The sequence below is a fragment of the Chelonia mydas genome, chromosome 10 (genome assembly GCF_015237465.2).
Source record: "Chelonia mydas isolate rCheMyd1 chromosome 10, rCheMyd1.pri.v2, whole genome shotgun sequence".
NCBI lineage: Eukaryota > Metazoa > Chordata > Testudines > Cheloniidae > Chelonia > Chelonia mydas.
Genome location: NC_051250.2, coordinates 22,431,075 through 22,455,092, shown reverse-complemented (window position 1 = coordinate 22,455,092; position 24,018 = coordinate 22,431,075). Strand labels below are relative to the sequence as shown.

Here is a 24,018-nt window from a genome sequence, read left to right as displayed (position 1 = left end):
CAACAGAAGAACCAGCCCACTGCCAAAGAGTCACTACCCAAGGAGTGGCTACTGGAAGAAGACATTCACTACCGACTCTGCATTCTGGAAGTCATTACCAAACAGCTGGAGCTGCTGAACTCAAACAATACTATTTCCATGCAAATGTGTTCTGTAATATAAAATGATGTGAGTACCAAATACATGCTTTTGTAAGTACACAATTTTAGGAATAAAATGCATTTTAAACATTTTCTCTGAGGCATCAGCAGTTATTTAGTTTGAGCTACGGTACACTTCTTTAAAACTGCTGGCAATCTGGTTTTGTGGATTGACCACTTAGGGAAATTCCTATAGTTTGATGACATACCTATTGTCAACCGATTGACAAATACTAGGAGGTTGAGGTTGGCAAAATTTCCACTTGAACTGAGTAAGTTATTCCTGGATTGTGAAATTATTAGTTCTTTTATCATACCCTAGAACAACTCTTTACAGTTTTATTAATGATTAAGCAGATGAAGATCCACAATGCTTTTCACAGTCTCACTTTATAAATTGACCTGCTTTTGTCAATAACATGTTTTTCAAAGTTATTATTCTTTGCCAACTCCATCCTATCTTCATTTAATGTATTTACTTACTTTAAATTTTGAATACAAGATTGCTGCATACCGTACCTAGAGTAGATTTTATAAGTGTTTGATTCTGATCCAAGATATAGTTTGCCTCTTCCTTCAGGTCAACAATGGCAGCAAATTCCTTCACATGAGTAGATCTTGATGCTCCGAGTCTCTCTGCATACATCCAAAACAAATTTGAATCCAGCAGATAGAGATTCAAGGTCTTGTTGGTCCTGCAGCTCAGGCCAGTAATGTGAGTGCCATTAATACGAAGGTCAGGAGAAAAATAATTCCTATCCTCAATGTGAGGAATAGAATGTTGGGTATCATCCTTACCTTTCTTCCCATGGGAAGAAAATGCTACTTTAGGGGTCTGAAATATGGTCTTTTCAGAACTAATTACATTTATCAGACCCCTATTTACTGTCCTGCAACATGCAGTGTAGTAGCTAAAAGGACTATAGAAACTTAAGAAATTGCTGCATTCTAAGGTATTTGATACAAATTGGAAAAAGGTATGTTCCTTGAGGTAGAAAGAGTCCAAAGCTGCTTCTATCTCTAAAAAGTTACACTGTGGTACACTGACTTTACTTGGTTTGACCCCAACCGTCTGGTTAACACAAAGCTCACAGACATTGTGAGTCCTAGAGATTGAGTGCCAGTGAGGGAGCACCACCGTGTTGCAGCATGGGTACTTTGTTATGGAGTATGTCTCTGCAACTTGTGTATGCGCATGTGATACAATGGACTCAAAAGCTGGTGAATTTGCATCTCTCAAGTGCTGAAGAACAGGTTCAGCTGCCTGGCTTTTACTACAGTTGTTGTATTCCAAGGCCACTTTGGTAATCTATAGAAAAAACAAATTACACAGAACTGTGATCAGTTATATATCATTCATGTATCAACACAGACAATATTTGTCCCAATTTTTTTGAAATACATAAAATATATTTAGTTTTAGATGTCCTATCCTGGAATTTTAGACACAGGGCCAACTCTTACCCTTCAATTTTACAAAAAGAAAAGGAGGACTTGTGGCACCTTAGAGACTAACAAATTTATTTGAGCATAAGCTTTCGTGAGCTACAGCTTACTTCATCGGATGCTTATGCTCAAATAATTTGTTAGTCTCTAAGGTGCCACAAGTCCTCCTTTTCTTTTTGCGGATACAGACTAACACGGCTGCTACTCTGAAACCTTTAATTTTAGTTTCTTACCAAAGCCACAGGATTCACTGTTGCTTTATTATGAATTTAAATTAAAAAAAAAATCCCCAATTATAGTATGTGCTTAAGAACAGTGATGAGTGACAACAAGCCACACTAAAAAGATCTTCCATTTATACATAGTCAGCTCAAAACCCTCTTTATATTTATTTTTATATTTGTTAGGCTGCGATGCTAAATCCTGTTATTTGACACATTATCCAATATATCCGTTTTCCATAAAGATGATGAAAAATAAATTAAAGCAAAATATATAATGCTTAAGTCATTCTTAACATCTCATTGTGAACATAACAACAAGATTCAGAGTAACAGCCGTGTTAGTCTGTATTCGCAAAAAGAAAAGGAGTACTTGTGGCACCTTAGAGACTAACCAATTTATTCAATCCTTCTTAGGCTTGGCCGGTTATTACAGACGATTTGTACCGCAATACAGCCAAATCGCCGCCCCACTGACAGACCTAACCAAAAAGAAACAGCCAAATGCTGTTCAATTGGTTAGTCTCTAAGGTGCCACAAGTACTCCTTTTCTTATAAACAACAAGAGTCATCCAGTCAAATCAACTACTGATATAAGGGTAAATCTTCCTGTCCTTCTGTGGGCAGAACTTCCATTTATTTCAATAGTGACATTATCTGCTGCTGACTTCATCAGAAGTTTTGCTTGAATAACGGACTTCTGGATTTGGTCACTAAACTGGGTCCTCATTTCACTAAAGATATCAATATTGCCACTCAATTGAAAACATACGGACATGAAAGGTTCTCTCCTTCACAAACAGTATTCTAAATTTATACTAAACTCAGGGTTTCCATTTCCGAAGAATTAGCAGAGGTTTGTTTTTGGTTTTGGAGGTTTTTTTTTTTTTTTACACTTTTCTTCAGAGTTTGAGATACTCATTATGATACTAAAATTCCCCATTATGAAAATTCTTGTGTCCTAGTAGGAGTTTATTTTACAGCCATTAAGAATATGCACAGTAGGCCAGGCCTCATTTACAGTAGTTACTGGGGCTTTTTCACCTACTCTTTTTGTCTTTCCTCTAATCCATCATATTCTGAAAATAACTGCAAATTGGAATATTCTTAAATTTCTAATGAGTTTATTGTAGCGGAACAGATAGGACAGAGAGATGAAATGAACAGCAAAAAGAGACAGTATGATTATGTCCCCCCCTCCAAGTATTGTGTTAAACAGTTAAAAATACATGCACATTTTCCTACTAGTACTTTTCCATATTAGCAATCCTTGCAAATTGTCACGGGGATATTGTGAGATTATGACTGTGAGGGAAGCTGGATCACATGATCATCTCTCAGCTGTGGTCCACAATGACAACTTCCGTGATAGTTTTTTTTTTTTTTTAAAGGAATCATTGGCATAGCCTTTTCTTTTTATATACTTAATAGTTCCTGAAAATGTCAGATTAGATTCTATAAAGGCTCATGCCTTCATGTTGTAACCTACTCTAAAGAATGTGAACAGATGTTGGAGGATGCCTGATTTTTTTTTTTTTTTTTATAAACTGAAAAAATATATTTGCATCACAAAATCTTATTTCAGTGAGCTCTAATCAGAGAAAGTTATAGTTTTTGAGCACTGCTAACATACAATGAATTGACAGCTTCATGCTGTGTGAATGCCTTACAGGCAAATGGTTTCAGAGCCAAATGAAATTCACAAAGGCTGCTAGCTGCAGTAACCATTTCTCCTTGTGGTAAACAAGTTGCATAATATACTGTAGCTTCTTGTGCCCATTTTAACACACTGTCATGCTACAGTAACCAGGATTCCCTGTATCTGTTTTAATGCTTTGATATAAATAAATATTCTTCTCTTAACTAGAATAAATCAGAAACTGGGTGTACTCATTTTACTTTATCAAAATATATGGCGGCTAATATTATAGAGTGTATAATCTGTGCCAAAAAACAGCTGAATTAAGCCTGCTTTACACTGAGCACAATTTGCTATAGGAATCGCTCCAGTTCCCTTCCAATCTTCTTCTTCAGTCTCAATGATTTTGTAGGCAAACTGCTATGTGCCATAAGCAATAAGGAAAATATGAAAATCACTGACATCATTAGAGACAAACTAGTAACAGATGCCACAAAAGCTAATTAGTTGGAAGCTAAGGCCTTTGTGACCTCATGAAATCCCACAGGCCCACAACTAGAAAAAGAGCTGAATAAAAAATGTGGGTCTGAATCTTCCCAAACCGTAAAATTTGGGATCCAGACCAAAACTTCTCACCTCAGAGCCCTCTCTCTAATGGGCTCTGGATCTGAAAACCATGAACTTTGCAGCTTGGACCTTCCTTCACCTCTAATTGGCCCAAACAAGAACCTCAGAGCTCAAGTCCATCTGAACTTTGAGAAAGTTTGGATCTGGAACCAAACTTCAGGGGGTTTAGGCCATTACTTTTCATAATATCATGCTCCAACAGCCCAGCACCCCACAAAACAAACAGTACCAGCTGAATTGGAAAATATGCTGACTACCTCCTACGGGACTTGAAATTCCTGCCTCGGATGCCTCTTTATAGCAATCCTGCAGTCTGTGGTAAATGCAAGGAATTACAAGGGTTACCAATCACTGTGTGTGCAAACAGAATATGCTATTGTAAAGATATATAAACTGGAATAGATTCATGCTGCTGAGAAGTTTGCAAGCAAATTTATGCAAGATTTGCAGAAGTGGAATCTGTCGTGTCTGGCTTTTGTATATGTTCATGACAATAACAGTAATGGTGTATTGGCAAAAAGACCACAATAAGTGAGTCCTTGTTTCAGATATACCTCTGACACGTCCCCCAAAGATGGATTTGCCTGTGGAAGCATGGGTAACGCAGTTGGTAACTAAAAGTTTTGATGTACAGTTTCACCTTGATACATTAGCTACGACAGTTTTGCAGTTAAAATGGTTTAAACTCAACACTCTTCATAAATGTCTGTTTATGTAATGAAGTACTATGAGAATTGCAACTGAAACCATAATCTCAATTTTAGAGTCAAATTTACTTCTCTCCACAAAAATTTGATACAACAGACTTTAATTACTGCAAATTATTTACATGAGAAAAACTGAACCAACTGAATTAATCCTAATGCTGAGCCATTCCAAGTTCCCAATCCCATACTCAGACCACTACACATCATTGACTCTAGCAAAGCAAGAATCTTAGAATTATGTTGGTTTAATTTCTTTAGCAGAGAGAGGGGAAAGAGGAAATCTGACTGGGAATCATGCTCTGCCAACTCAAGGAAACACCTCTGGATTATTAACGAAGCCATTTCTAGTGTCAGATGCCCAGTTTGAGGCTAGATATTATTGAAACTGACTTTGAAACTGGTAATTTACAATAATTCTACAGAAGTGCCACTTAAGATCAAATTAGTACATGTAAACAAGGTTAACTGGGTTCAAGCAGATGAAACAATGCCTTAAGACTTTGGACAATACAAAGACAGCAGCAAACATCAATGTCACAATTAACTTTTTAAATACAAGTGGCATTACAAAGATGATTCTTTCATAAATAAAAATGACTGGTCCTTCAGCCCATTGAGAAAACACACCGAGGACCAGGAATGTCCCCTTTCAACAGAGGGTGAGAATAAAGCGTGTAAGTAAGATGGATATAAATTAAAAATATAAAAAGATTGCATCAATCTTTCTTTATAATCTGATATTGGTTTTCCAATAGAATAGCAAGGACCACCCCGGGATTTATAGGGTTAAATGTTCTTTACTACTATTTTTTCCATTGGAAGGCACCATAATAAATCCTTTCAATTTCTCAATGGCAATATTAGGTTCACTTAACTAATTCAATAGGAAAAAAATATACACTAGTAACCATTCCCCTCTCCCTGTTTTTCATGAGAATTGGGATCTATAATTGCTACCATTAAGCATTCACAAACCACAAACTTTGGGCGGGGGGGGGTGGGGGAGCAGAGAATCAGGCCCAGTATAAGCAATCTACACTATTCTGGGACATCAAGTAACACACAAATGTCACCCAATCTGTATCAATACGTATAATTTCAAGTTAGATCTTTATGGAGTAGAAGCAACCCTCCTCATATAGACCTTTTTCTATGTTTGTATAGTGCCAACACAATGGGACTCAGATCCGTGACTGGCGCCTACATGTTCTACCACAATAAAAAGAAAAAATAATATATCTCACTTACTTCATCTAAAAGAGGATGACTTTCTGCTAAGGGATTGAAGGGTATAAATAAGAAAAGTGCTGGTCCCTTCTTCAGTTCATTGTTTAGTAGAAGGCTTTTTCCTCCATGTGGTCTCAACCAACGTATAAATGTCTCTCTGTTTTCTAGAGCCCACTTGCAAATATTCTCAGCTGTGTAGTTCATGACTTCACTTGAATAGATCTTAAAAGGGAAAAAAAATCATAATTAGTCCTCCTCATTTATTTAAATACACTGTTTACTGATGAATGAGGTACATAAGATGTCATATACTGTTATACATGTTATGTTGGTACTGTTACAGCTAGGACAATTTTTCTTTATGGACACTATTCAGGAACCATTCTCGCCTTAATCATTATTCCATAGATCTTTCCCTATAGATACTCTTCCCTACTCCTCTCCAACTCATAGTACCATGAATAGAATCTCACACTGAAGTATGGCTCACTGTATTTCCAGTTCTCAGTTAAGAACTATCAGATGGTGGTCAAAAGCAAATTTAAAGCAATTTATTGTTTTCTCTTATTCTTTTGTTTTCCAACCAAGCTGTCTCAATGTTGGTAATGCTTTTACCTCTGTATCAAGCAGCTCTGACAGCATCCTGAACTAATACTCCCAGCACTCCCTCAACCTCATTGTATTATTATTTCTTTGCTGAATACTGATAATGTGCTTAGAGCTAAAAAGAAAGTTCCTGCCTAAAGGAATTATGAAATCAACACCCACAAAGTGAACGTTAAGGTTTTACCCTGCATCTCTAGTGTATCTCTAGTGTTATTTTATCCAAAAATAAATAAATAATCAGACAGGACTTTCAGGGTGACAGACTACCTGTGCAACACCCTTATGTTCATAAGATTAAATTTTACCAGTTGTTATAAGGTAGAAGCTTTGACAATTTGTGTTATTCTGCCTCTCTAATGTAATTCCCACATTCTCTTCTGATTTTTCTCAATTCTTCTCAAATGCTTAAGACTTATGGCCCTCAACATCTTATAAACATATAAAATAAATGCTCTCATTCTCATCTTTATACATCTTTTCTTGCCGTCCACCTACACCTGGAACTTTCCTAACATAACGGCCTCTGCAAAGCCCATTAATGATAACCCATGTCAGTAAAATTTCAATGTCTCAGCTATTATAAAACCAAGCTGAACCGCCATTAAAACAGAACCTTCCCTCTGGGTCTCCAAGTGGATTTTCCATTATCTGTTTATTTAGACTGCAAGGTTCTTTGTGCAAGAACCATGTCTTCTGTATTCTAGATAGCAGATAGTTGGGCTCAACAAATTTATGAAATTAATGCCATCTGCTCCTTTTCATCAGTAAGTTTGTTTGACAGACTGGAATAGATAAATTGGAATAGAAATAAACAATTGCATCATAATCCTTTGCATGTTAGATCTTATTTGCAGATGATAAAATAAATTTTGACTTGGGAAGGTTATATTCAACTCTTATCTGCTTAAATATCATATTAGTCTGGTCAACAACATATGCTCTACCAAGCAGGTTCTTTTTTACTTTATTTTCTTACACTCATACCCCCTCACCTCTCTCCCTTCCTCCCAGAAAATGTGTACATTTCTATAAAAGTTTGTGGAGACTCTGGACCCTCAATATGTATCCATTTCAAAACTATTTCCAAAATGCTTCTCAACTGATTTTAGATCTCTTTATTTCTCCTCTACACCTGATACAAATCTCCTCTTGTGTTTATTTTCACTAATGTGAAAGACCTCAGTTTCCAGATTAATATTGCCACTCACCTTGACTTATTATGGTGGGACACCAGAAAAACCTCCCCACTATGTCTCTAATTTCATCACATTGACTCTCTTTAAATGCATCTTCTTTAAGAACCTGACGTAGCTGTGACTGCAATTCAATAAACTTTGGTATCACTGAGTGCGATTAACTAATTCAATGTTCTAAAAAAAGAATTTAAATTCTGCAGTCACTTTCATGAATTAAAGCATGCTGTTTATCATGCACCATTATAATAGGTTTGCACAGACACCAGTTATTGTTTCATGTGATACATGAAAATCCTTCTTTATCATTTAAGCAGAATAAACTGTAAATACATGCCTTATCTCCATACCATTTCCACGGTTAACGAGGACATACACAGAGTTAAGGTCTTTACACTGAATAGCTATTCTGAAAGTTGCATTTCAGGGCTTTCCTTGCTCCTCCACCTTCATCAATTTCAACCAAAATTAATATTCCCAGCTACCATGAACACAGCTGACACTAGGATTACCCTTTTTGAGTTAACTCACTTAAGTAATTTCTCTACTTGAGTGTGATAAATCAGGTATCTTTAAAGCAAAATGAGCACTGCACGTTACGTATATTTCAGGGTGGCAGGGCAAAAGCACATGTTATTTTCATTTGAGCGCTCTAGAGGACCTTTGTCTTCACATTTCTGAAATATTTTACACCAGAAGAAGATGGATTTTTGTAATGATACAAGGAAAGCATTTATTTTCCCTAAAACAGAGGACAGACTAAAGCTTCCTACTAAGGAAAAATAAATGAAACACAATTAACATTTCCATTAACAGTTATGTCCCATCCATGAGCCATTTCTTAACACTGAAGGTTGCAAAATTCTGTACATATGAGTATCTTCTCTCACATTCCTTGGTAACCAAAGGTTTGTTGACTTCAAATTTGATGGCAACAAACACTTGTGAGGTATTAAAACTATTATTTGGCATAAGAGAACACTACTGTTTTGGCAATTCTGTTCAGAAAGTAACTTTGACTTTGAACACTGTTATAAAACAATTTAATCTGTCTTTGTTTAGAATTCCTCTCACATGATGGATGGTACATAGTTCTGAGCCTCCCAGTAAACATCTTCAAATCAAAGCAATCAAACACCACAACATGTGTATTTATTATTAAAGAAAATGAGAGCATGCTTATGTACAGCAGCAGCCACTTTTGCCAAGCTAGATCATCACACGATAAGAACAGATGATTAGAACCAAAGACTACGGAATAATCACTTACTTCTCTTGTCATTAGAAACTATTAAAAACAGCACTTTTCTGATTATACTCTCTTTCTCCTAATTACATTGTAATTGATAAAATACATACAGGATGTTTGCATGAATAATGATATAAAAATCTGGGTCACTAAAATTTGATCCAACAAAATCAAATAGAAATTTAAATAATAACCACTAATTACAAATGTAAACACACCAGAATGATAAAGAATATGTTATTTATCTTTTCCATTTAGAAGTGTGAAAATTTCATATTTTATTTTAGAATGACTGTTCAATTTCTTCCTAGAAACTGTTACATGACTTTTCAGGCTCAAAACTTTGAAGAAAACATCACTTTCATTAAATAAAATCATGCACAGCAAAAGCTAACTCAAAAAGATGGAGAAAAGGGGAGGGAGATAGCAATTTGTTAAAGTTTTGCATTATTACGAAACTGTTCTTGGCTATCTCATTTTCTGTAGAACCTCTTTTTGGGATGCACCCATCTCTCTCTGGGAAATTTGCTAAACTCTTCTGACTAGTTCTCACTTTCTCTGCTGGAAATCCCCCACTTCACTGTGATTTCCAGTTTTCGGTAGAAAAGAGAAATGAGACAGCTAACATAGGCTGAGGTTTATGTTTTGCTGTTATTACAATTACCCCATCCACACAATCTCTCTGAGGTTTGGCTTAGACTATATACCACGCAAGGGTATACTACAGGGCAAGGTGGGAATATCACTTGCTTTTGCTTACAATATTTTACTTCAGTGGATTTTTCAGGATCAAGTGTTTCAATGCATATTGTATTTTCACATATCACAATACAATTTTTAAATGAAACAATGTATCATACTGACTGCCCTTCCCCTCCCCCCCTTAAAAAAAATTACTCATTTTCACCAAAGCAAAATTCAGTACATTGCAGTTTCTGGTATATGAGTTTGTTTTTTCTGAGAAATTAATCACAGGAAATATGGGGGAAACAATAACATGTATGATTACTTGTGCACCTATGCTGTAAGGCCAGCAGGATTTGGTCCAGTGTGGTCTGTGTTTCTCCTAGGTTCTTGTCAAGTAAAACTAATCAAAGAGACAGAAGAGTAGCAAGAAGGATCATCATCGGAATCACTACCTTTCTACTTATTACACCCTATGACTTCTCTGATACCAGTTCCAATATATTGGCAGCATGGATATTTCATGTGTGGAATGGAACTTTGAAGTGGACGTTATTCTGTGATGGCTGTGAACAAAGAAATGATAAACGGATTCCACCTCTTGGCCACTAAAATTTTGTTGCCACTCTTTGCTTCTCCTTCACATCATTCTCATTCTGATATCATGTATTTATTCACATCTATTATCCCAGACGACACAACTTGTTTCCCCTGATACAAAGGCACTACTCAAGAGCTGTGAAGGACAGCCAATATAATATGGAGTGTATTGTTTACATTATAAATGGATTAAATATGGACTGGGGCAACATGCTCCTCTCTATCAAATGTTTTTCACACTAAACCTTTGTTCATTTTAATATACTTAGTAAATGTAGGTCCCCCCCACTTTTTTTTTTTTTTTTTTTTGGTGAGACAAAGACCCTATACAGACCAAGCTCATGTGGCCTCACACCTCTGAGATCCAAAGACGGTAGCACCCTGTAACGAATCCATCAAAGATCACTGCAAGGAACACTACCTTCTAAATTGAGAATCGACTGTGACTGATGACACCATCAACTCCATTCTTCAGTACCCAATATGGGAAACTCTTGCCAACCCACCAAACACCCGAGGAGGCAAAGCAATTAAACAAATGAAGAACAATAAAGCACCAGGTCCTGATGGCATACCAGCTGAAGTACCGAAAGTAGGGGGAGAAATACTGATTAACAAGCTTCACTTGCTGCTCCTCAAAATCTGGTGCACTGAAGAAATCCCTGCTGACTTACGTAATGCTAACATTGTCACCATTTTCAAAAAGGGAGACAGGGCCGATTATGACAACTATCAAGGCATTGCCCTCCTCTCCATCACTGGGAAAATTCTTGCTAGAATCTTACTGAATCGCCTGCTCCCTCTTGCAGAGGAGGTACTTCTAGAGTGCAAGTGCAGCTTCAGAACATCACGAGGCACCACCGACATGATTTTTGCAGCCAGGCAGATCCAGAAAAAACATCAACACCACCACCAGGATCTGTATATGGCCTTTATCGATCTGACCGAAGCCTTCGACTCTGTCAACCGTGAGGCTCTGTGGAAAATCATGTCAAAGTTTGGCTGCCAAAGCAAAATCATCACCATTGTAAGACTCCTCCACGACCAGATGACTGAATCCATCCTATGCAGCGGCTCTACCTCTGAGCCCTTTGTCATCCGAACGGGCATAAAACAAGGTTGTGTACTGGCACCCACCCTTTTCTCCATTTTCTTAGCAGCTATGAAAACACTAACCCAAGATGGTCTACCACAGGGCATTGGCATCCAATATTGGATTGATGGCAACCTCTTCAACCTTTCTTGTCTCCGTACTAGAACTAAAGTAATATCGGCAACAACAACCGACCTCCAATACGCAGATGATTGTGCTGTAGTTGCACACTCTTCAAACAGCCCTTAATTGCTTCTCAAAGCTTACAAAAAACTAGGGCTAACTCTGAACATCGGCAAAACAAAAGTTCTCCACCAGCCAGTCCCCGGTCAATCATCAGACCCAGCAAGGAAGATGTATATAGACAAAGAGTAACTGGAAAATGTAGAATACTTTGTCTATCTTGGCAGCCATGTCTCACAGAAGGCAGACATAGGCATCGAGATTCAGCACAGAATTCACTATGCCAGCCTTGCCTTTGGCAGACAGTCTGGCCGGGTGTTCAACAATCACATCATCAAAACACATAGTAGACTTTTAGTTTATAAAGTGGTGGTAATCCCAACTCTCCTCTATAGCTGTGAGATTTGGGTGAGCTATAGAAAACACCTGAAAAACCTGGAACGCCAGCACCAGCACTTACTTTGGAAGAAATTCAACATAAACTGGGAGGATCATCACACTAATGTCAATGTCCTCAAAGAGGCGCTGATTATCCAGCACCAGCTGGGGTGCAGCGGGGCACTGTGTGTACATGCCTGATGAACACTTACCAAAACAATTACTGTATGTCCAACTCACCAAAGGAGAAAGAAAATGAGGAGGCCAAAAGAAATGCTTTAAATACACCCTCAAGATAAACATCAAGAGATGTGGCATTGACACCACACACACTGGGAGACAGCAGCTCAGGATAGGGATAACTGGCAAAGACTTGTCAGAGAGCAAACGTCCACTGTTGAGGAAAATCTCCTTGCCCTGGTCGCAGAAAAACGCCAGAAAAGAAAGGAAAGACAACGGTCACACAGCAACTGTGACCCAACCCTGTCTTCCAACACGACCCGCAATGTCTGCCAATGAGCCTGTGGCTCAAGGATCGGACTACTCAGTCACCAAAAGACTCATGAAAAATAAAACCTGTGAAAGAGATTATCCTCAACCTCGAGGAATTGCCGATGAGGTCCCTTAATTCAATATTCACTGTACACACGTGGACAAAGGAATTTAAATAACTAACTGGCAGTATATTATGAAAGAGGTTAATTTTAGAAAGATGGAAAAGGCTACCTCTTTTGGAGGTGCTTATCAAATTGTCTCCATGTTTAATAATTGCATGAAGCATCTTTAAAACTTCCAGATTAATAAAGAAGAAACACATCATGAAGCTATGTTAAAAAGTTACTATCAAGAGGTTGTGGAAAAAGAGACTGTCAAACTAATTTGATATCTTTTTTGATGAGATTGCAAGTTTGGTTGATAAAAGTAACATGTTGTTCCAATATACTTAGACTTCTGTAAGGCATTTGACTTGGGACCACATGACATTTTGATTAAAAAAACTAGAATGATATAAAATTAACATGGCAAACATCAAATGGATTAAAAACTGGCTAACTCATAGGTCTCAAAATGTAACTGTAAATGGAGACTCATCATCGATGAGAGATCGGTTCTTGGCACTATGCTATTTAACATTTTTATCAATGACCTGGAAGAAATCAACACTGATGTAGTTTGCAGGTAAAAAAAAAAAAAAATGGGGGGGACTGGTAAACGAAGAGGACAAGTTACTGATACACAGCGATCTGGATCACTTGGTAAACTGGGCGCAAGCAAACAATATGCATTTTAATATGGCTAAACGTAAATGTATATACCTAGAAACAAAGAATGTAGGCCACACTTACAGGATGTGTTGGTGAATATCTGAGTGTCTGTTGGGGGGACAGTCTGACCATGTGCTTGATTGATTCTTTGAAAAGTGTGAATTGGGAGTGCTTTGTTCCAGGTGAGCCTTGAGTAGGCCTGACTGTTATAAACAGACAGTCGGCTGCGAACCAGCAGAGCGGCAAACAGCAGAGAGGCTAACAGAGGGAGTTCGCCTGGGGAGAGCCCACTGAGGCTTATATCTTGCCGGCTTCTCTGAGTAGTTACTACAACTCCTGAGGAAGTTCGTAGAAGGAAGGTAATATGGATGGGGAGTGTTCAGCTGTTGTGACCTGCACCGGATGTGCCATGTTTGTCTTTCTTCCACAGGACAGAAGCGACTTTGTCTGTACAAAGTGCAAGCTGGTCTCCATATTGGAAGAGAAGGTTCAAGGTCTGGAGAAACAAGTATTGACCCTGCACTGCATAAGAGAAACTGAACATTTCCTGGACAGACGTCAGGATATGTTTCTACGGACACAATGTTCTGAAGATTCAGAGCAGGCTGCGCAGCGGGGACAGGAGGACGGTGAAGAAATCTGGCAGCATGTGACCTCCAGAAGAAGAAAGGGGAGCGTCCATGTACTAGCAATGCATATAAAGGTAAGCAACCGTTTTCATATTCTCTCCACAGGTACTAATGCAGAGAGTGGACTAGATGATACATCTGAGGGAAGGGAACAGAAGGAGACTCCACCGATTGGAAGGCATGAGATGCACTGTCCTAGGGATGGGGGTTCCACGACCACCGCCCCCCAGAGAAGGAGGCGGGTGATGGTGGTCGGGGACTCTCTCCTCAGGGGGACTGAGTCATCTATCTGCCGCCCTGACCAGGAAAACCAAGAAGTCTGCTGCTTGCCAGGATTCACAATGTGACAGAGACTGCCGAGACTCATCAAGCCCTCGGATCGCTACCCCTTCCTGCTTCTCCACGTGGGCACCAATGATACTGCCAAGAATGACCTTGAGCGGAACACTGCAGACTACATGGCTCTGGGAAGAAGGATAAAGGAGTTTGAGGTGCAAGTGGTGTTCTCGTCCATCCTCCCAGTGGAAGGAAAAGGCCTGGGTAGAGACCGTCGAATCACGGAAGTCAACGAAAGGCTACGCAGATGGTGTCGGAGAGAAGGCTTTGGATTCTTCGATCATGGGATGGTGTTCCAAGAAGGAGGAGTGCTAGGCAGAGACGGGCTCCACCTAACTAAGAGAGGGAAGAGCATCTTCACAAGCAGACTGGCTAACCTAGCGAGGAGGGCTTTAAACTAGGTTCACCGGGGCAAGGAGATAAAAGCCCTGAGGTAAGTGGGGACGTGGGATACCGGGAGGAAGCATGAGCAGGAGAGCGCGAGCAGGGAGGGCTCCTGCCTCATACTAAGAAAGTAGGACAAACAGCAAGTTATCTCAAGTGCCTATACACAAATGCAAGAAGCCTGGGAAACAAGCAGGGAGAACTGGAAGTCCTGGCACAGTCAAGGAATTATGATGTGATTGGAATAACAGAGACTTGGTGGGATAACTCACCTGACTGGAGTACTGTCATGGATGGATATAAACTGTTCAGGAAGGACAGGCAGGACAGAAAAGGTGGGGGAGTTGCACTGTTTGTAGGAGAGCAGTATGACTGCTTAGAGCTCCGCTATGAAACTGCAGGAAAACCTGAGAGTCTCTGGATTAAGTTTAGAAGTGTGAGCAACAAAGGTGATGTCGTGGTGGGAGTCTGCTATAGATCACCGGATCAGGGGGATGAGGTGGACGAGGCTTTCTTCCGGCACTCACGGAAGTTACTAGATTGCAGGCCCTGGTTCTCATGGGAGACTTCAATCACCCTGATATCTGCTGGGAGAGCAATACAGCGGTGCACAGACAATCCAGGAAGTTTTTGGAAAGGGTAGGGGACAATTTCCTGGTGCTAGTGCTGGAGGAACCAACTGGGGCAGAGCTCTTCTTGACCTGCTGCTCACAAACCGGGAAGTATTAGTAGGGGAAGCACAAGTGGATGGGAACCTGGGAGGCAGTGACCATGAGATGGTCGAGTTCAGGATCCTGACACAAGGAAGAAAGGAGAGCAGCAGAATACGGACCCTGGACTTCAGAAAAGCAGACTGACTCCCGCAGGGAACTGACAGGCAGGATCCCTGGGAGAATAACATGAGGGGAAAAGGAGTCCAGGAGAGCTGGCTGTATTTTAAAGAATCCTTATTGAGGTTACAGGGACAAACCATCCCGATGTGTAGAAAGAATAGTAAATATGGCAGGCGACCACCTTGGTTTAACAGTGAAATCCTTGCTGATCTTAAACACAAAAAAGAAGCTTACAAGAAGTGGGAGATGGGACAAATGACCAGGGAAGAGTACAAAAATATTGCTCGGGCATGCAGGAATGAAATCAGGAAGGCCAAATCACACCTGGAGTTGCAGCTAGCAAGAGATGTTAAGAGTAACATGAAGGCTTTCTTCAGGTATGTTAGCAACAAGAGGAAAGTCAAGGAAAGTGTGGGCCCCTTACTGAATGAGGGGGGCAACCTAGTGACAGAGGATGTGGAAAAAGCTAATGTACTCAATGCTTTTTGCCTCTGTCTTCACGAACAAGGTCAGCTCCCAGACTACTGCACTAGGCAGCACAGCATGGGAAGGAGGTGACCAGCCCTCTGTGGAGAAAGAGGTAGTTCGGGACTATTTAGAAAAGCTGGACAAGCACAAGTCCATGGAGCCAGATGCGCTGCATCTGAGAGTGCTAAAGGAATTGGCAGATGTGATTGCAGAACCATTGGCCATTATCTTTGAAAACTCATGGCCATCGGGGGAGTCCCGGACGACTGGAAAAAGGCTAATGTAGTGCCCATCTTTAAAAAAGGGAAGGAGGAGGATCCGGGGAACTACAGGCCAGTCAGCCTCACCTCAGTCCCTGGAGAAATCATGGAGCAGGTCCTCAAGGAATTAATTCTGAAGCACTTAGAGGAGAGGAAAGTGATCAGGAACAGTCAGCGTGGATTCACCAAGGGCAAGTCATGCCTGACTAATCTAATTGCCTTCTATGACGAGATAACTGGCTCTGTGGATGAGGGGAAAGCAGTGGACATGTTGTTCCTTGACTTTAGCAAAGCTTTTGACACGGTCTCCCACAGTATTCTTGCCAGCAAGTTAAAGAAGTATGGCCTGGATGAATGGACTATAAGGTGGATAGAAAGCTGGCTAGATTGTCGGGCTCAACAAGTAGTGATCAATGGCTCCATGTCTAGTTGGCAGCTGGTATCAAGTGGAGTGCCTCAAGGGTCGGTCCTCGGGCCGATTTTGTTCAGCATCTTCATTAATGATCTGGAGGATGGCGTGGATTGCACCCTAAGCAAGTTTGCAGATAACACTAAACTGGGAGGAGAGGTAGATACGCTGGAGGGTAGCAATAGGATACAGAGGGACCTAGACAAATTAGAGGATTGGGCCAAAAGAAATCTGATGGAGGTTCAACAAGGACAAGTGCAGAGTCCTGCACTTAGGATGAAAGAATCCCATGCACCGTTACAGCCTAGGGACCGAATGGCTAGGCAGCAGTTCTGCAGAAAAGGACCTAGGGGTGACAGTGGACGAGAAGCTGGATATGAGTCAACAGTGTGCACTTGTTGCCAAGAAGGCCAATGGCATTTTGGGATGTATAAATAGGGGCATTGCCAGCAGATCGAGGGATGTGATCGCTTCCCTCTATTTGACATTGGTGAGGCCTCATCTAGACTACTGTGTCCAGTTTTGGGCCCCACACTACAAGAAGGATGTGAAAAAATTGGACAGAGTCCAGCGGAGGGCAAAAAAATGATTAGGAGACTGGAACACATGACTTATGAGGAGAGGCTGAGGGAACTGGGATTGTTTAGTCTGCAGAAGAGAAGAATGAGGGGCGATTTGGTAGCTGCTTTCAAAGGGGGATACCTGAAAGGGGGTTCCAAAGAGGATGGATCTAGACTGTTCTCAGAGGTAGCAGATGAGAGAACGAAGAGTAATGGTCTCAAGTTGCAGTGGGGGAGGTTTAGGTTGGATATTAGGAAAAACTTTTTCACTAGGAGGGTGGTGAAGCACTGGAATGCGTTACCTAGGGAAGTGGTGGAATCTCCTTCCTTAGAAATTTTTAAGGTCAGGCTTGACAAAGCTCTGGCTGGGATGATTTAGTTGGGGATTGGTCCTGCTTTGAGCAGGGGGTTGGACTAGATGACCTCCTGAGGTCCCCTCCAACCCTGATGTACTATGATGAGGAGATTCTATCCTAGGAGGCAGTGACTCTGAAAAAGATTTGGCGGCCATGAGGGATAATCATGCTAAGGATAACCTTAATGGGGAGTAAAGAGGAGGTTACTTACTGTAAATGGAGGTTCTTCAAGATGTGTGGTCCCTATCTGGATTCCACATGTAGGTATGAATGCATGCCATGTGCCTGAGTCCAGAAGTTTTTTCTAACCAATGTCCACTGACCCACACATGTGTTATGTTTCCTCATGCTTCCGACCGAGGATATAAGGGGTAGTGCGGCTCAACGCCGCTCCAGTTCCTCCTCTTACCATAGTATGGTCAAGCTCAAAGCAGAGGAGAAGGAGGGCAGATAGTGGAATACAGATAGGGACCACACATCTCAAAGAACCTCCAGTTACAGTAAGGAACTTCCGCTTCTTCTTCTTCTTCTTCAAGTGATGGTCCCTATGCGTATTCCACACATGGGCTGCGATCAGTGTGGCAGTGGGTGCAAGGAGGTTGATGGTAGAGCCATTTGCAGTACAGCTCATACCATGGCCATGTCCACAGCTGCCAGGGCTTAGAGAGTTGTAAATGTGTGTACAGAATGCCATATTGGGGCTTTGCAGATGTCTTACCATCGAATCTCCGCTAATGAAGCGGAGGAAGTGGCCTGTGCTTGTATGGAATGAGCTATAACACCCCCAGGAGGCAGGAAGTTTGATAGCATTCCAGTATGCAGCCCGAGACCCACTTGGAGAGACTCTGAGGATGTGGCTTGTCCCCTTGACCTCTCTACCACAGCTACGAAGCATCTTGGAGACTTCCTTATTGGTTTAGTTCTTTGTAGGTAGAATGCCAGGGTCTGCCTAATGTTGAGGGAACATCTCTTGTCTGTAGCGGAGCAGTGTGGTTTCGAGCAGAACACAAGCAAAGTGGATGTATTGGTTGAGATGGAATTCTGACACAATCTCAGGGAGAAATTTAGGGTGTAGTCTCGAGGACACCTTGTGTTTGTCGAATACTGTGTAGGGTGGGTCACAATCATGGCTGCTAGTACACTGACCTTTCTGGCCAAAGTAATGGCAACCAGGAATGACATTTTCATAGAAATGTGGGTCATGGTACAGGTTACCATAGGTTCAAAGGTGGTCTTGTGAGGGCTGAGAGGACGAAGTTAAGGTTCCACTGACGGGCGGTTTTGGTGACTGGCGAGAAGGTTTTGAGCAGGCCTTTCATGAATGGTACCATCATAGGGGTGTAAAAATGGAGCATCCATCCACGGGGGGAAGGAAGGCGCTAAATGCAGCAAGATGCATACAGATAGAGCTGAAAGCTAAATCTGATGTTGTCAGGTCAAGGAGGTAATCAGGATGCCAGTAATAGTCACAGTGTCTGGGGAATGGTGGGCAGCAGGCCCACTCCAAGAAGCTACGTCACTTTCCTTGATAGCACGTTCTGGTGGATTTTTTTTGCTCTGGGAAAGGATCTGCTGGATCGGCACAGAACACAAATGGTCTATGTCAGATGCTCATCCCAACACCAGGCTGTGAGGTGAAATGTGCCTAAGTTAGGATGTTTGAGCTGCCTTGAATTGCATCAGAAGATCCTGGAATAATCAAGTCTGATCGGTGGATGGGTGGAGAGCTTCAGGAGATCTGTGAACCAGAACAGTCATGGTCAGCAGGGTGCTATGAGGATGACGGTGGCTGTGTCCCAATGCACCTTCCTGAGAACCTGATGCAAAAGGGAAATGGGGGATGGGGGGGAAAGGCATATCAGAGGTGGCCTATTCATAGGAGCAGGAGAGCATCACCTTGAGAGTCTTTGACTACCGTGCCCCTGAAGCAATACAAGAGGAGATTGCGATTCATGTGATGAAAAAAAGTCCCAACTGGGGGTACCCCACTATGTGAAGAGGTCAGTCAATACTGTGTCATGGAGTGCCATTCATTATCCATGTGCAAACTCCTGCTCAGTCTGTTTGCAAGGGAATTCTGGGCAGATATGCAGTCTGTAAGGTCACTTGGTTTCAGATGCACCAATTCCATGGTCTGAGCAACTCCAAGCAGAGGAAATGAGACCTGATCCCTCCTTGCTTGTAAATGTAGACCACTGTGGCAATGTTATCTGAAAGAAGTTATATGCGGAGATCACAAAGGACGGGAAGAAAGGCTTTGCAGGCAAGGTGGACTGTTCTAAGTTACAGGACATTTATGTGTAGCCTGGCTTCCCTTGGCGTCCACGTGCCCTGGTGGTCCAGGTGGGCACCCCATTCCATAAAGGAAGCGTCCGTCACAATGGTGGCCTGCAGAGTGGGAGGGTTGAAGGGGGTCCCGATCATGACCTTGGACGGATTGGACGAACAAACAAGAGAGGTCCAAACATCCGAGAGAACAGTGACTCTGGAGTCTAAGTGGTTCCTGTTTGGCTTGCAGGTCAGGAAGAGCCAGGTTTGTAGGCATCGCAGGTGGAGTCTTGCAAAGGACATCACATAGATACAAGCTGCTATGTGCCCCAAAAGGGAGAGGCACTGGTGGACCGTCATGAGGGGTTTACAGCAGATGTGGATGATTTGGGTGCTCGCAGCCACAAAGCGGTCTGTCGGGAGGAAGGCCCACAGAGCTACCAAGTCCATTCTTGCCCCTATAAAATTTATCGTCTGGGTACATGACAAAACAGACTTATGTTCGTTTACACAGATTCCTAGTGTGACCAGGTATCTAGATGTGCCACACTGAGAATGCCACACTCAGGGCAGACTGGAAGAAATAGGGCAGACAATTCCCAAAACTGGTGGTTTATTGTATAATTAGATTCACCAAGCCAGTAATAAAAGAGCTGCTACAGTACCACACTGGTTAAAAAGAAGACAAACACTGTCCCCTTTTGGCATTCCAGCCCTTGGTTCCCATCTAGACAACCAAGTCTAATAATAGTGAGGGTTACTGAAGCATGAGTTCAAGGACAGCAGAGATGCATCCTTTTGAGCACTGAAGAGATTGGCTTCAACGAAAGGGAGGTCCTCAATGGTGTTTTGGACCTACTGCAGAAACCCTGAAGATTGAAGCCAGAAATCCCTGTGCATCACTGGTTTGGGGACTACAGAACAGGAAACAGTGTCGGCTGCATCCACGGCTGCCTGGAGGGCTACCTTCGCCACCAGTGTACCCTCGTCAACTAGGGCCTGGAACTGGGCCTGGTCTTCCACAGGGAGCTTGTCCTTAAACTCTGCTAGCCTGCCATATGTGTTAAAGTTGTACTTAGCTAACAGAGCCTGGTAGTTCGCTATGCAGAATTGCAGACCTGCCAATGAAAAGGCCCTCCTGCCCAGGAGATCCAATCTTTTTGACCCCTTGTCTGGTGGAGTGGACTTTTGGGGGTGTTGATGGGATTGTTCTGTGGCTTCCTGGACAACTAATGAGTTAGGGGCCAGGTGGGTGAAGAGGAAGTCCACCACTTTAGCCAGCACTAAGTAACATCTCTCAGCTCTTTTGGGGGTTGGGGCACACAATGCTGGAGTGTCCCACACTGTTCAGGTTGGTTCCAGGATAGCCTCATTTATAGGGAGAGCCACTGGAGTGGTCCCTGTGACTGGAGGATGTGTTGGGGGTCCTGGACTTCCTCCAGTGGGATATGTAAGTCAGTAGGCACAGTAGCAGAAGTTCGTGATAATGCCGAGAATCATTCGACAGAGAGAGCGGCAAGAGGATGACTGTCTCAACCAGTGACAAGGAGGCTCTGGTCAGAACCGGCAGTACCATCTTCCTCCTCGTAAACTGATGGAGCCAGTTGCCTCACGAAGGAAGAACGATAGGACCTTTGTGATGGTGCCTGCTGCCTATACTATGGGTCCCAGGGGTTCCAGTAGGGCCAGAACGTGGGATCCATCAGTTTGGGTGGGCCCCAGGGGAAGAGGTATCTGGGGAGGGGTCACGGCTGGGCAAGCAAGGGGTGCCTGAGAGGCGGGGGTGAAACTGGCTGGCCTACATCCTGGGACTCCTCCGAGTCAGATGACAGTTCTGACTGAAACAGCAGGACCGCCGGTACCAGAGGTCCCTGGTCCAACAAACAGGGAAGGGGCCTTTCCTGCAGCAGGAGCAGCAGTTCATACTCTGGTGTGGGAATGTCCCGAAGAATGGAAGGGCCTGAGAGGAGTGGGGATTGCGGGTACAGCAGAAACACCTCTGGAGACAAGAAAGTCTCCATACATCCCAGAGTCCATTGGGTACCCATGGAGACTCTGGAGGGTGCTGTTCCCATGGTCAGGCCTGGTCTGCCCATATGGTGTCAAGGCGCCACCATCTGAGTATCTGAACCTGCGCTCACAGATAGACATTCTAATAGTCCCAGTACCAAGGTGACCAGCGATATCAACAGATCCCGATTCTTCTTAGCCTTATCCTCCAGCAGGGGGATCTTTAGCACTGGTTCCATGGGACCCGTGCACAATATCTCACCCAACCTGGCACGGCATGGGGCGAGAACATGTCCCTCATGAGCAGTTTGCTGCGGGAATCTGCTCTTGTGCCCATGAGAGTGTTTCTTGCTCTCATGATGGGATCTCTCCTTACGTTTACCGTTGGCGGTTCCACACCTTGGCATATGCTCGGAGGGGCAGTGGGCTGTGGAGGCCACTGTATTGGGGATCTCCCTGGCCAGGATCCAAGTGTGTCTGGGGGTCTAAATTAGCTGTTATCACTCAAGAAAGATCTTGGAATCATTGTGGACAGTTCTCTGAAAACATCTGCTCAGTATGCAGTGGCAGTCAAAAATGCTAACGAAGTTAGGGAAGATAATAAGGCAGAAAATATGCTAATGCCACTACATAAATCCATGGAATGCTCACACCCTGAAAAGTGCCTGCAGTTCTGGGCACCCCATCTCAAAAAAGATATATTATCTTATATATTATCTGGAAAAGCTACAGAGAAGGGTAATAAAAATGATTACGGGATTTGGAATGGCTTCCACATATGAAAAGAAATTAAAATGACTGGGACTATTCAGTTTAGACAAGAGACGACTAAGGAGGGATATGACAGAGGTCTATAAAATCATGAATGGTATGGAGAAAATGAATAGGGATGTGTTGTTTCACATAACACAAGCACCAGGGGTCACTCAAAGAAATTAATAGGCTGCAGGTTTAAAACAAACATAAAAGAAGTGCTTTTTCACACACTGCACAGTCAATGTGTGGAACTCATTGCCAGGGGTGTTGTGAAGGCCAAAAGTATAACTGGGGTAAAAAAAGAATTAGGTTAATTTATGGAGAATAGGTGCATCAATGGCTATTAACCAAGATGGTGAGGGACACAATCCCATGCTCTGGGTGTCTCTAAAACTCCAACTGCCAGGAGCTGGGACTGGACAACAGGGGATAGATCACTCAATAAATTGCCCTCTTCTGTTCATTCCCTCTGAAGCATCTGGCCGGCACTGGCTACCATCGGAAAACAGGATACTGGACTAGATGGACCATTGGTCTGATCCAGTATGGACATTCTTATTTCTGCTATGAAGTGTCAGGCCAGCATCAGAAATGAAACTGAGTGGTATGTTACTCTTAAAAACACTGTACAAACACAGTAGCATCCACTATTTAAAACTAACAAAAACCAAATACAATTACTTATTTTTATCTTCCACAGAAGGACAATAGAAACTACACTATGGAAATGTCAGTTCTTAAATACACTGCATTCTAGCACATAATAGCTTTATGAAAGCTCTTTGAAGCACTGTCATCTACTCTATGTTTATGTAGTGCCTAGCACAATGGGTCCAACCTAGTTGGCCTCTGGTTGCTACTGAAATATAAATGTTGTTAAGTAATAATAATAGTACTCACAAGCGAAGTGTTGACATGTCTATGAAGGTACACGCTTCCCGAGCGCGTCAACGAGATCTCCTTTGCAATTTGTTTATCCGTGATCACTCCAAAGTGTATTGTTCCAAGGTAATCTGAAAGTGTAAATTTTCAGTTTTAATAAAATTTTGAAACACTGAAGGAGAAGGGTATGTTAATACTGTTATCTCCCTTTAAACAATAATGATTTTTTTATAATAATACTTAACAAATATGTAGTGCTTGTCACCTGTAAATCTTCAAGTACTTTACTAGGGAGGGTAACTATCATTATCTCCATTGTACAGATAGGGAAACAGAGAGGCAGAAGGCTAACCTCAAGTAACACAGCAAGACGTGACAAAACAAGAAACAGGAGAAGTATATTGGCTTACTCTGTTTGTTTATAAGAACAGAATGATCAGACGCATAGATGAACATGATATGTTGGGGAAGAGTCAACATGGCTTTTGTAAAGGGAAATCATGCCTCACCAATCTATTAGAGTTCTCTGAAGGAGTCAGGTTTCAGAGTAACAGCCGTGTTAGTCTGTATTCGCAAAAAGAAAAGGAGTACTTGTGGCACCTTAGAGAC

The 24,018-nt window shown here is 42.1% G+C and overlaps 2 protein-coding genes across 6 annotated transcripts in view; one reads left to right on the top strand and one right to left on the bottom strand.

The window, feature by feature from the left end:
- Positions 1-24,018, bottom strand: part of TXNDC11 (thioredoxin domain containing 11) — a 100,636-nt gene that overhangs the window by 24,035 nt on the left and 52,583 nt on the right. For all 3 annotated transcript variants that reach the window (XM_037910347.2, XM_037910349.2, XM_037910348.2), the window contains 3 exons: positions 23,428-23,540; positions 6,029-6,229; positions 660-1,449 (listed from right to left, as the gene is read on the bottom strand). In XM_037910347.2, the coding sequence (XP_037766275.1) occupies positions 660-1,449; positions 6,029-6,229; positions 23,428-23,540 (1,104 nt within the window). The remainder of the gene's footprint in view (positions 1-659; positions 1,450-6,028; positions 6,230-23,427; positions 23,541-24,018) is intronic.
- SNN (stannin) overlaps positions 1-24,018 on the top strand; it is a 73,563-nt gene that overhangs the window by 46,255 nt on the left and 3,290 nt on the right. For 2 of the 3 annotated variants that reach the window (XR_006284252.1, XR_006284251.1), the window contains one exon: positions 10,126-13,226. The exons of the other annotated variant lie outside the window; for it this stretch is intronic. The gene's annotated coding sequence lies outside the window, so the exon portion shown is untranslated. Of the gene's footprint in view, positions 1-10,125; positions 13,227-24,018 lie in introns of those variants that run through there. 3 annotated transcript variants of the gene reach the window in all.